Source organism: Ostrea edulis, chromosome 7 (assembly GCF_947568905.1).
Source record: "Ostrea edulis chromosome 7, xbOstEdul1.1, whole genome shotgun sequence".
In the NCBI taxonomy this organism is placed as follows: domain Eukaryota; kingdom Metazoa; phylum Mollusca; class Bivalvia; order Ostreida; family Ostreidae; genus Ostrea; species Ostrea edulis.
In genome coordinates this window covers 80,884,691-80,898,872 of record NC_079170.1, presented here as the reverse complement: position 1 = coordinate 80,898,872, position 14,182 = coordinate 80,884,691, and the positions used below count along the sequence as shown (strand labels likewise).

General features: G+C 36.2%; 1 protein-coding gene across 4 annotated transcripts in view; it reads left to right on the top strand.

The window, feature by feature from the left end:
• Positions 1–14,182, top strand: part of LOC125653748 (cadherin EGF LAG seven-pass G-type receptor 2-like) — a 75,951-nt gene that overhangs the window by 20,028 nt on the left and 41,741 nt on the right. For all 4 annotated transcript variants that reach the window (XM_056145464.1, XM_056145463.1, XM_056145462.1 and 1 more), the window contains exons 7-16: positions 32–236; positions 3,391–3,503; positions 5,380–5,633; positions 7,482–7,732; positions 8,034–8,189; positions 10,030–10,143; positions 10,953–11,115; positions 12,876–13,349; positions 13,742–13,855; positions 13,979–14,073. In XM_056145464.1, coding sequence (XP_056001439.1) covers positions 32–236; positions 3,391–3,503; positions 5,380–5,633; positions 7,482–7,732; positions 8,034–8,189; positions 10,030–10,143; positions 10,953–11,115; positions 12,876–13,349; positions 13,742–13,855; positions 13,979–14,073 — 1,939 coding nt within the window. The remainder of the gene's footprint in view (positions 1–31; positions 237–3,390; positions 3,504–5,379; positions 5,634–7,481; positions 7,733–8,033; positions 8,190–10,029; positions 10,144–10,952; positions 11,116–12,875; positions 13,350–13,741; positions 13,856–13,978; positions 14,074–14,182) is intronic.

Sequence of the window (14,182 nt, the reverse complement as noted above, 5' to 3'; positions counted from 1 at the left end):
TGACGATTTTACTGCATTTTGTTCTTTTTAGATTTGCTACTCAGAGAAAAGATGGGTTGCTGTTTTACAACGGTCGATTCAATGACAGGAATGACTTTATGGCTCTAGAAATCGTTGACGGTCAACTTCAGTTCTCCTTCAGTACGGGAACCAATAAAACATCTGTAAGGTCAAAGGTCGAAGGAGGTGTGTCCAATGGAGAGTGGCAGTTTGTTCAAGTGGATTATATCAACAGGGTAAGGAGTAAATAAGACATGTAATAGGTCAGAGGTCAATGTTGTGATATGTGTTGCAAAAGGTAAGAACATTAGATCAGTAGATGGCATGAATATATTTTAATGTATTTGCAAGACTCTAACCACCAAAAGCAACCGTTTACATACAAATACACAGTCTTTCATCGTGGTGACTTTCTATTTATATTGTTCAATGATTATGACCATTAAGATGGAATTCAAGGTATTTCGTAGTACTGCTCATACCTTGGGGTACATATAGAAAATTACTTTGTCAGAATATGACAATAAAGAGAGAAAAAAATCTAGCCCATTTAAGGAGATGAAATATTATAAATACCTACAGATGCTTAAAAATGGAGGGGATGAGAGTTGATGTTTATATTGTCTACGGTCAGTTTGTGTTGAGGTACAATGATCCGTGGAGCCTTTGTGTGAGGGTGATAGTGAACAGTTTCTGTGAGGATGACTGATCCTGTGTGAAAAGTTAATGAGGCTTGTAGATTCAGAGTGATCTCATTATCACTGGGGGACAGAAAGTTTTTGTGACCAAAAGTGCATAGATAATTATTTCATATTTTCACTTCGCATGTAAAAAGAGTGGGGTTGTTAATTGTCTTGGAGATGTATTGGTGGCTTGTGTGTGTAGGAACCATGAAGAGGTGATAAACGCTTTGATCTAGAAACTATAGGCCTCTGTTGTAGTAGTGCCTAACAAACAGTTTAGAGACCTTCCGTAGTGCAGAAGTACATGGAATTTTGATACAATAACATTTGAGTTGGATTATGCATTGTAAGCATGTTGTAAGAATCATGACAGAGAGAAGAGAGAGAGATTTTGTATGCATTAAGTGTGGATTGGTTGTTGTAAATAAATGTAAACTTGGAGAGTGATTTTATAAACAACATGCTTATAGGTTATAGACTTTGTATGGGAAAATATGACGACCGAGATTTTTGGAGCGTAGACAGACCGAGCTTGCGAGGTCCGTTCGCGACAAAAAACGAGGTCGTCATATTTCCCGTACAAAGTCTATAACCTTTTTATTATATACTTTCAATTTCATTTAGAAACTAACAATAATTTTATTTTTAACAATAACTTTATCGGTTTAACTGAGTAAAACATGAAAACACGAAAAATTTGAAAATTAACGGCGTAGAAATTTGATTGTGACGTAATGTTTGCGGGCCGGAATGTTTCCCGGCATATATCGTGTGATATATGCCCGCAAACTTTTAAAGAAAAAAGAAGAAATGAAATTTAAAGTATATAATAATGTATAATATTCACACAGCATTTACAATGATTTATCGTGTAATAATGTAAAAAAAAAAAAAAAAAATGAAAAAACAAACCTTTTTATGGAAAACAAAGCATTACAAAAATGATTATGAAGAACAAAGTTCATCATTGAAAGAAATTGATTACCATGATTACTCTGTAACAATTTGTAATCATGTAATGAACTTAACCGCCGATATATGAATCAATACTGAACTGATACAGAAATTTATTGATTTTATGTCAAATAAGGCTGCCAATTCCATAATCTGAAAATCAGAAAATGAATTAGCAATGCATTTGTTCACTAGACTTTTCTCTAAAAGAATGTGTACAAAAGTGCCACTGAAATAGATGTATTCAGATGCCACTTATATCACAAAGAGAAATATTCCGCAATATGATTCTCTGTTTTTCAGAATCTGGGTGTACAATAATTGTTCCATTTTTTCCTTACATTTTCAAATAAAATTGATGCATCACAGAACAAAGGTGAAAATTAAAACATGCCGCTTTCCATTCGTAGTGTGATAAAATCAGAATTTACGCGTTTGATATGGGTACTGTCAGTTTATCAGATTACGTGTATGCTGGAACTGCATGGTACACGAGTTTTGTCATTGTAATTTAAATGTAGTTTGTGTGTTGATTAATCACTAAAGATGTTGACAGTACTGAACTGGCTCAGAGCATAGTCCATCACTCATTTACAAAGTACCGTAAAAATTAGTATGAACAGGTAGTTTAGCTTGCATTTACATGATGGTGATACATATACAAAGTTTTTAAAATTAAATCGTTGCCGCAGAATTGCAGACCAATGCCAGACTTGTTTGTGGTCTATTTTCAACAGACCCAAAACCAAAAAAGTGTCCTTTTTCAAACAATTTTGTTACCTTTTCTGTCAAGATTTTCCCCATCTCAAAGTAGATACCATGTCTGGGATTTTTTATGCTTAAGCTAGTTGGCTTGAAATTTAGTGTGTGCTATATATCTAAAAGTGAATTTCTCAGTGGAGCTGCTTTACTGTTATTACACTTTTGCTCTTGAAATAGAATATTTTCCCTTCCTACCAGATAGAGAAGGTAGGGGGGAACAAGTAGTACCTAACCTAGGCCCTAAATGTTGTAGTAATAATCGAGATGTTGATGTAATCTCAATATAAAAATAATGTTTTCATTTCATGGCCTATTCCTATTTCATTAAAAATGTTTTACTTTTTTTTTTTGCTAATGGTGTGTACAGACACAGTTATATTGATTTAATTGGAAGATTTTGTGTCATGAGTTTCCAGTGACCAACATTGGCAGATGAAGTTTATGGGCTTTGTTACATAACACTGAAAGCTGCATGTGTTTAATGGCATTCCAGGGAAGGCTTTGTTCCATGTTTTATGAGGGTGTCACAGTAACACTAGGCTGCATACAGGGGGTATCTGGGGCACTGGAATGATATATTGACTGGGGGTCATAAAGGTACCAATCTCTGGGGGGACAGGGTATAACTAGTCAAAACGGCACAGGTGTCTCTGCATACTTAATCATTTTGTATAAGGTAAATCTACCTAGGTAATGGTATGAATTACATAAACTGTTTGAAAAATTGATTTTAAGAGAAATGGGTAAAATGTATGCCAATGGGTTTTTTTATTATTAATTTTGAAATGCCTGTTATATTATTTTGATCATAAAACAAGTAGATCCAATGTATAGCATGTAATATTTACATAATCTTTCAAAAATTCATATTTACTCTTAAAGCTTTCATGGTCATCTGAAATCTTAATTTGTATTGATGAAAACACAGTCGTTACAGTAGCATTTGCATAATCCATTACTGTTGACGATTTTACCCTTAATTGTTTTCCAGACGGTCATTCTATCTGTTGGGGAGGAGTGTGATACACAGATCGCGGTCAAGTACGGCCACCTGATCACTGACCATCCTTGTGCTGTGCAGACCACATTGGAAATTCCGGACATGTAAGACTTGACAATTGCGTCATTTTACATAATTGAGTTCAAATGATAAAAACCAGTCGCCAATGATATGATTAACTGTAATCTGGCGTGACTGGGATTTGATAATTAGGATGTGGTATTTTGGAATACAAAGTCAATTATTTTGTACAACAAATTGTCAGAATGATATACGAGTGCGTATTGATTGTCAAATACACATCCTGTAATTGATTCATGCGGAGTGCTGCAGTAATCATGCAATTAGAAATTATGATGATTATTGAAATCTGCCCTCGAATATGCAAAAATCAGTAGATTGTAATCAGTCCACCATTATATAGATGTTATATAAACAACAGTAACATCAATGAATAATTTACACAATGTAGTCATACATGTAGTACCCTATTTATTATGACATCATAAACAATTTCCCAGAATTCTCTGTCACAATATTAAATGTGTATTGATATTACACGTACCACTGCTATTTTCACAGAATGATATATTTGCCTAATTATATATCTTGTTTCTAATTGACATGTTTTTTTTTTTGGGGGGGGGGGGGGGGGGGTTGAAGATTTTATGCATTGATTTAAAAAATATTAACAATTCACTTTTTCCATTTTCATAAAGATTTTTTTTTTTCTAAAAAATTAGAACGTCATCTGAGACTTCTAAGCATATTTTATTAAATATTCATATGCACCAAATCACGGTGAAAGAGCAAGGTACGATTGTACATACATGAAAAGGCCCAAAAAATTTCTCTCTATAAAATGTGTCTGGAATTAACCTTAATCAGCGTTTTAAGAAAGTAAAATATATGCCAGGTATACTATGTCAACAAAATCATTATGGTATTCCTAATTGGATGGCATTATGACATCATGAATAAGACATTTCCCGCCCTTTTTTCAAAATAAGCCTGAAAACTGCCAAATGTCATACATATTATTGCTCAGGAAAAGATGTGTGCATTTGTCGAACAAAATGAAAATGATATATATTGTGTATTATTTTAAGATGAAAAACATACTTGAATATGAATTTGCTCGACGCATGCGCTGTATGTTTTCTGAAAGGAAAACCCCCTGAATTTGTGGCTATTTTCATTGAAAATGGCATTTCTGCAATTTTATGCCTCTAGCTCTCGTCATATGACACAAATCATTTTGCTGATCAAACTGAGCGGATTTTGGGTTTGCTAATCTATTCCTTATTTCAATGTCAGGGTTTAAGCTCCAAGTGAAATCATCGATATTTTGGGCCAAATGACTGTAGAAACTGTACCTACTCCTTTGAATGCTAGAATCTCTTATTTGCTAGCAAAACACCTTTTTCTTCTCATTTTGGGAAAAATCACAAAGCAATCATATAAAAAGATTCAGAGCTTAATTGTATTACTTTTTTATGTTAAAATCATGTTTCGACATACAAGGTGCTTAAAGGAGCCAATAATTAAAATTTAAAATAGCGGGATAATAAGTCACCATAAAATTGACCCTAATTAAGCTGTATTTTAAAGGATAAACAAGTATTTATTGTTTATGAATTATAAATGTGCATAATTTTTTTTATGTTTGTTTTCTAATTAAGAGGAAATGAAAAATTGGAAAACTTGTACAACATTTCATACAAAGTGAATTTAATGAGCCTAGAATTATGATATCATAGCAGTTTATTGCTGGGCATTTTATAGCCTAAAAAAATCGATGGTATTTGGAATTGGGAATTGTAAAGAAAGTTGATGTTTCTAAGAAATGTTTTCAGACATGATTATGTTTGATATTGCAGGACGTTGAACATTGTAAACTGTTTGGTATGACGGAACATTGATGTAAACTGTTTGATATGACGGAATGGTGTTGTAAACACTTGCTTTTTGTTTCTTTAGATGTTTCACTAATGCCATTCCCAAGGTACAGTGTCCAAAGTTCCTGGACCTGAATGGACCATTACAAATTGGAGGTCTCCCAAATCTCCAGTCAGATTTCCAGATAGAGAATCGTAACTACAAGGGCTGCATCAAGGACATATACGTGGATCACAAACTTCTGGACCTGAACAAGTTTGTCTTGAACCAAGGAACGGTGGCTGGGTGTGCTGAGAAAACCAACCAGTGCATATCTGGGCCATGCAAACATGGAGGTATTAATAGAAGAAATATTGAAAAACTTCATAAACTTATGGACTTAATTGTGTATTCTTCATACTTAACTGCTTTTGATCTTTTCATTCTCTTTCTCCTAGCATTGTTTTAATCTTATTCCTTTGCTTGACATTTTTATGCCCCGAAGATCGGGGGGGGGGGGGGGGGGGGGGGGGCAACAGTAATGTTGAACAGTAAGTGATAGAGCTTTGATATTTCACATGAGTATTCCTTATGACAAGACCTTTCCGTTGGTACCAACATTTTTGACCCAGTGACCTTGACCTTGGAGTTTGACCTACTTTTTGAAAATTTTAACCTTGCTTATAACTTTTGAACAGTAAGTGATAGAACTTTGATATTTCACATGAGTATCCCTTGTGACAAGACCTTACCATTGGTACTAAACCTTTTGACCTTGACATTTGACATACTTTTTAAAAAATTGACATTGGTCATAACTTCTAAATGGTAAATATTAGAGCTTTCATATTGTACATAAGCATTTCTTGTGACAAGATCTTTCTACTGGTACCAAGATATTTGTCCTTGTGATCTTGGCCATCTTCGGAATTGGCCATTATCGGGGGCATTTGTGTTTCACAAACACATCTTGTTTTTTCATGATTTTCCCGTTTTCAGTACAAGTGTTGCTTTGTATTTATTATGCTATACAGTAACGTGCTGTATGTTCTAACAGTGAATGTGTTGCATATAGTCAGATCTCAGATTATACAGTATCATGTTGCCACATTGTGTCCTGTAATTATCATTAATGTATCAGATTATACAGTATCATGTTGCCACATTGTGTCCTGTAATTATGATCATTAATGTATCAGATTATACAGTATCATGTTGCCACATTGTGTCCTATAATTATCATTAATGTATCAGATTATACAGTATCATGTTGCCACATTGTGTCCTGTAATTATCATTAATGTATCAGATTATACAGTATCATGTTGCCACATTATGTCCTATAATTATCATTAATGTATCAGATTATACAGCATCATGTTGCCACATTGTGTCCTGTAATTATCATTAATGTATCAGATTATACAGTATCATGTTGCCACATTGTGTCCTGTAATTATCATTAATGTATTTTGCCACATTACATTCTTTTGTATTGTATAGTGCCACATGTGATTGAGGATGAAATTCCTTTTCTTTTTTTTTTCAATATAAATCTTATTCTAAGCTAAGAAACACCTACCTTAGAAACATTTATAATATAACACAGAAGAATATTAATCTGGACAATGAAAGATACATGTTACAAATATATTTTAACAGTGATATACATAATGTCTTAAAAATTACTGTGAAACTTATTAGAGACTGTTTTGAATACAGAAGTCAATTACCTTCGACTACATAAAATTTATGTAAACAGTATGTAATGATGTCCAATGGGCCTTTGCCAATTGTGCCAATATTTATAAATATTTGTATTTGTGATGGGACACACGTGATGTAATTTTAAGTCAAATATTAGCAATCATCCATATATGCCAATGATGCTTTGTAAATTTGTGGCGAAAAAGAGCCCCCCCCCCCCCCCCCCCCCACCCCCCCCGCCTCAGCATAAATTTGATTAAAATGTATGGTGCAACATTACTGACTGCCGATTACTACAAATGACATGTGGAGCAACAACAACGGTTTACCACTTCTGCCTGTCCTTGGCCAGCTTTTGTAGCCTCCCCCATGTGTGGTCAAGTGGTGCAACACTGCAATTTGATCAAACTATATGTTGCCACATTGTGTTTGATTTTGCTGTGTGTTGCCACTTTCCATTTGATTATACTGTATGTCGCCCTATTGAATTTCTACAGGCACTTGTCATGATCGCTGGGGGACCTACTTCTGTGAGTGTCCTGACCGAGCCGGGGGTAAAGACTGCAGCCAGGTGATAGACACGCCCGTGCGACTGGAGGGGAACGGGTTCCTGCTGTACACGGAGAACTCGCTGACCAGCAGAACGATCCTATACACCTGGTACAATGGCATCTCCTTCAGGACACGGGCCAGTACCGGGGTCCTGATGTACATCACAATCAGTGAAGGCTACACCGTAAAGCTGGAGGTATGTCTCGGGAGGGGGATCCAAGTTTACCTCAGATGCACACAGCTATTCGCATATTTAAATTAAGGAACAGTGATTTTCAAGATTTACATTTCCCCAACATTGATGAATGCATGCAAATTTAGAGTGAAACTGTTTTCCTCTGTTTTGAAATAGATAGTTATGAATAATTTAAGTGAAGTCTTGTAATCTATTTCCTGAAAGAAAAAATAATTTTATAGCACAACATAGTCTGTAGAAGGGAATATTTCATGGTAGTGTGTAAGAAGACTAGTGAAGTTATGTCCCTTGTTTTTTGCAGCTGGTTGAAGGCTATGCTCACTACGGAGTAAGTGGAGTAAATGGAACATTCGCATTTGATTACTTGCCTGTTAATGATGGTAAATGGCACTACTTAGAAATCAGGTGGCCAAAAGTAGGGGAGATCATTCTGGTGATGGATTATGGCTACTGGCAGGTAAGCTTACATTTTTATCATGAAGAAACTGATTCTTCTTTCCTGTTTTTTTTTCTTTTTTCTTTTTAAATATTTTTTTTCTTGTAATTGTTCACAGGAATTTAGAGTAGCCATTATATAAATTGCGGTATTATTTTGTGGGGTGTGTGGGTTTCAAATTGGGTCTGTGTGTTTGCAAACCTCTTGCTATATTTAAACTACTCATATTTCAATACAGTAACTTGAATTGATATTCATTGAAAATGTGATATTAAAGGACATATCTCATGTTTTCAAAGTATACAATATTACATGCATTTTGTCTTCTTTATGCTTATAGTAATTAATTCTAATAGTTCGTTCGCCGAAATTTTGCGATAATTAACCACAATACAGACTTAAATCTAAGCCCCGATTTCAAAAAGTTAATTAGGTAGGTAGTCACGTGGTACAGTGACGTCACATGCGCCCTTCGGATTGTGAAAGTACTGCGAGATATTATTAAAAACTCAACTTTTAGGGGCCTAATTAATTTACCATGGGCAACATTTAAATCGATGTTGATAAATTGTCCGAGTTTTATATGTGTTCGCCACCAGTGCACACATATAACGATGTAAATACCCAAATATAGCGAGTAAAGCTTGTATGAAATCGGCAAAATTGTGAGTAAATAATGTTTATATGGGTCGCTGTCTACAAACTGTTTGGGGATGTTATTCCTTTATACATATGTAATTGGCGCTGTTTTTCTAAAATAAACAGTGCAATCATTATTTATTTTTGGATTAGACAAATTATGATACGTTAAATTGTCGACAACTAGGCCCTATGCCAAGCTATTGTCACACGTGCATTTCGGAAAGAAAGAAAAAGATAACACACACACAAATCAATAAAAATATTCAAATTTAAAGTGGTAATCACATTATTTTATTTTGATAAAGCAATCTTATTACTATTTTTGAATTGTGATCTGCACGTCTTTAGGAAGTACGAAGTGGGAGCACGGTGTTATAGCCTACTGACGCACTCAAGATGCTACGAGTTCAATAAAGAAATAATTTTATAATTCAATTTAAAGTTAGAAAATACAATATTCTATTATTTGTATAATTAAAAGTTCAATTATTATTTATCTTTATTTTTTGTTGTTGTAAATTTATCAGTTGGTAGAAGTTACATTGTATCGTCGATATATGTTGTTACAAGGTGAAGGTCAGTTGATCCGAGTGTGTATTGAATTTGAAGAGCAAAACAGAATGTATGCTATAGGCCTACCAGTGCTTATAGCTTCGATATATCCATTTTCTCGCAGTTTATCAGGGTCTCTGTCCAAGCGATGTTTGAAAAGGTGACTGGGTGTGTTTTTTAAGGTAAAGTTCTTGCTCCAACAAAAAAATTATCCACGTCTTTTTTCTCGTACCTTCCTTCGAAAAATTGAAAAATACTCAGTCTAAATCCTTTCTACCGACAACTAGTACACCCGAGCACGGCACAAAACATCTTAATGCATTATTATTTACAAACCGTTAACGTGACAATTGGTTTTTTGTCGATTAAATCTAATCTGTTTATGATATGGCTAATAGATGTTTTCAAACCCGAGGGCGCATATGACGTCACACAAAATGGCGCGTAAACTAGCGAAAGAAAATATGCATATCGCAAGATTTGAATTTCATCGCTTTCAAACTCGAAAACTACGTAAAATATTTCATTTAAAACACATTTAAAGTAGTTTTAGGCATAAAAAGAGTTAATTTTGCTGAAAAAATGAAAAAGTTTAGAAACATGCGTTGTGTCCTTTAAATGCATCAATCAAAGATTATTATGAATATTATTGATTTTTGTTTTACAGAAGAAAGAGACGATCTCTGTTGTCCTCAGCAACAAGTTGATAGAGAGAGTGTATGTAGGAGCAGAGAGGGAGAACGATGGCCCAATAAGCAATGGATTCGTTGGATGTGTAGAGGTAAAGAATGGATGTTAAACTCTGTGTCAGGGGAGGGGGGGATTGTGGTCAGGAGTATTACGGTATCAAAATAAGGTAATAGTTGGATGTGTAGAGGTAAAGAATGGATGTTCAACTCTGTGTCAGGGGAGGAGGGGGGGGAGGGGGCGTGGTCAGGAGTATTACGGTATCAAAATTAGGTAATAGTTGGATGTGTAGAGGTAAGGAATGGATGTTAAACTCTGTGTCAGGGGAGGGGGGGCGTGGTCAGGAGTATTACGGTATCAAAATAAGGTATTCGTAGAATAATTTATTGTGGTGGGAAACAATGTTTTTCATGGATATTTTAGAATTGTATTTTGATTAGGATACTATGACAGTTGAGGAGTTTTGACAAGTTCTCATGTATAATATTTATTACTCTATTTCAATTCATATATTGACTGCTACTAGAGCAGTTCCTTAAACTGTTGCTAGATAGTAATTCATTGGAGTTGTAAACTGGAGCTTGTACCTTACTCATGGAATGTACAAAATTTTATCCTCTACAAATATTAATGAATTTATACAATTCTATTTTTGGTATAAAAGTGATAACTTCTTTTCACTGGATTCACATGATTTTGAAATGAAGGTAAATGTTCAGAAATCCAGTCTGCAACGGAGCGTTGCATATTATTTGACCCTATCGTTTATTGATTTGACTTGCTTTCCAGATATAACTGTGACTACCCTGCTTACTGTGCATATATAGGGCTTCTTTGTCAAATCTCGTGATCACAGTAGTGTTGACAATTCATTCAAAAAGATCATGCATTTGTCTGTTACAGAACGTGATTGTCGGAAACACCAACACGGCCCTGTTATCTCGACCCTCTCAGAGCAACACCTTCCCAGGATGCACCATTCCCAGTGCCTGTAAAGACAACCACTGTGCAACAGGAGCAACCTGTGTGGACCTGTGGGGGAAGCATGAGTGCATCTGTCCCAAAGGTAGGGAGCCAACAGCTATGTGAGTGCACCTGTCCCAAAGGTAGGGAGCCAACAGCTATGTGAGTGCACCTGTCCCAAAGGTAGGGCGCCAACAGCTATGTGAGTGCACCTGTCCCAAAGGTAGGGAGCCAACAGCTATGTGAGTGCACCTGTCCCAAAGGTAGGGAGCCAACAGCTATGTGAGTGCACCTGTCCCAAAGGTAGGGAGCCAACAGCTATGTGAGTGCACCTGTCCCAAAGGTAGGGAGCCAACAGCTATGTGAGTGCACCTGTCCCAAAGGTAGGGAGCCAACAGCTATATGAGTGCACCTGTCCCAAAGGTAGGGCGCCAACAGCTATGTGAGTGCACCTGTCCCAAAGATAGGGAGCCAACAGCTATGTGAGTGCACCTGTCCCAAAGGTAGGGAGCCAACAGCTATGTGAGTGCACCTGTCCCAAAGGTAGGGAGCCAACAGCTATGGTTCACCTTAACATTGTTTTGATTTGAACACAAGAGTTTTTAGGTTACCGGAGTAACTCAGGTGACCTTTTGCTATTGGTCTGAGTTTGTCGTTGTTAGACATATGTTAACAGTTGAACATTTCTATTTTTTTATGATATCTACCATTTTAATTCTTTTAGATTCATTATAAATCATCTTTTGGACAAGGGGGAATATAATTATAATTTTCAGGACTCCTGCACCCCCGAGGCCTGAGGGACAGAGCAAATATTGCCTAAAATTGACAATTTTTTCAAAAATCATCTCTGAAACTGCAGATCTGTAAGAAAAACTAAATAAAATTGAAATGGATAGTCATGTAGAGCAGGAGGTCTTCTACCACAATTGTAACTTTCATGATCTTCAGGGTAGAGGTTCTGACTCCAGGATGGGGCCAGGCTTTGTATACAGTGTTTATGTGTAAAGTATTTAGATAGCATCACATTTGTTTCTATTGATACATTTACTAATTGAAGCTAAATAGATATTTAGAAGGAACAGGTAACCCTTTACCAAAATTGTAAATTTCATGACCCAAGATCTAGAGATTTTAGTACCAGAGTAGGGCCCAAATGGTCAAAGTGATTGATTGTGTTTTAACAATTGAATATTTTTAACTTCTTGATAAACTTTTTTTAATTTTGCTGATAGTATATAGAAATTAAATGCATATTTAGGAAAAGCGGAAAGGAATGTACCAAAATTGTGAATTTCACAACCCCATGGTTCTGACTGCAGCGGGTCCAAAATAGTCATATAGTGTTGTATAACATATACATATAGTATGTAAAGTCTTTCATCAGTGTGTTTACTCTGGGGACAGTTAGGTCTGTAGGCCTCTTATTTCCATGGACTAGTGATACTTTTAACTAATACTCAGGTGACCAATAAGGCTTGTGGGTCTTGTATTTGAAGATACTGTCTGGGGGGGGGGGGGGGGGGGGGGGGGGGGAACTTGTAATGAAGTTCTGTACATATATTTTTAGTAAAGTACACACCATTTTAATTACAATGTCGGGGTGGGGGGGGGGACTTGTAATGAAGTTCTGTACATATATTTTTAGTAAAGTACACACCATTTTAATTACAATGTCTGGTGTTGGAGCTGTTGGGGTTGAGATAAATATAATGTTAGGGAGAGGGCTAACATTGGTTTATCCTGCTGCCTAATCCCATTCAGAATTGATTAATGTTTAAATTGAATATGGTGTTTATGTATTTAGTAAATCAGAACGAGCTAGATGTATTTGAATTTGACGTATTTTCATTGTAACCCTAGGTACGCTGGGACCCCAGTGTAAGGACATCTGTAGAAACTATAATCCCTGTCACTTCGCAGCCATTTGTCACGGTCCGACCTTTAACCCCAGCTCTCAGTCCGGTTACACTTGTAAGTGTGGACAGCTTCAGAGTGGGCGGTACTGTGAGTATGTGTCCACTCAACCGTGCGAAAATGGGTGGTACGGTTTCCCCGTATGTGGCCCCTGCAACTGTTCTTACGAACTGGGATTTGATACCAAGTGTAACAAGACTGATGGAACATGCTCGTGTCAGGAAAACTACTATCGACCAATCGGAAGCGACCACTGTTACCCATGTGACTGTTACAAGTACGGGTCTACATCGATATACTGCGACAAGGTCACGGGACAGTGTCCGTGTAAGAAGAACGTGGTGGGCAGGAAATGTGACCAGTGTGAAAACATATACGCCCACATCTCCTGGAATCCAAACGACGATCTCGGATGTCTAGGTAAGAATATGAAGAGTGATCTGGGTTATCTAGATCTCGGATGTCTAGGTAAGAATATGAACAGTGATCTGGGTTATCTAGGTTGTCTAGGTTTTAAAGTATTAACGACACAGAATGTTGGATTAGATAACTTTATTTATTGATGACAGCGAAATTATCTAAATATTGGATTTTAGTCTTTGTACAGATGTGTACCATGGAGCATATTCATTGACATCGAAACACAGTTCACTGAAAATATATCTTATACTTAGTTAATTTGATACAGAGGAAAATGATGCATGTTTCTGCTTTTATGTTGTTCAGGAGGTACACAATGTATTTGGTAGTTAAGGATACACTGTAAACGTACACTAAAAAAACATGTTGATCAAGGTAACATTGCCTTTCAGTCACCAACAGCATGTGTCCGCGTCAGTTCTATAAGATCATGTGGTGGGAAGCCAAGACCTTCATGGAGACTGGTTATGTGACTACCGTACAGGACTGTCCTTTTGGTGCTGTCGGTGAGTGTTATTTCGGGAATCCACCAAACGTGGAAAATCGGGTTCAGAATCTCTATAGTTTCAAAGAATGTCACACCAGAGTTAAAATGACTTAGGCATGTTTGTAAGATATTGGTTTTGTAGGCGATGCTAAGAGGAACTGTTCTAAGTCTGAGCTGTGGTCGGAGCCTGATCTGTTTAACTGTACCAACAAGGACTTTGTCAGCTTAGAATCCCAGGTATTTGTCAGCTTAGAATCCCAGGTATAAACTAATAACAGAGTATTATTGAAATATGGAATTATTTTAATTATTGGAATGTATGAGATTGTAGGAAAAAGTCATTAGT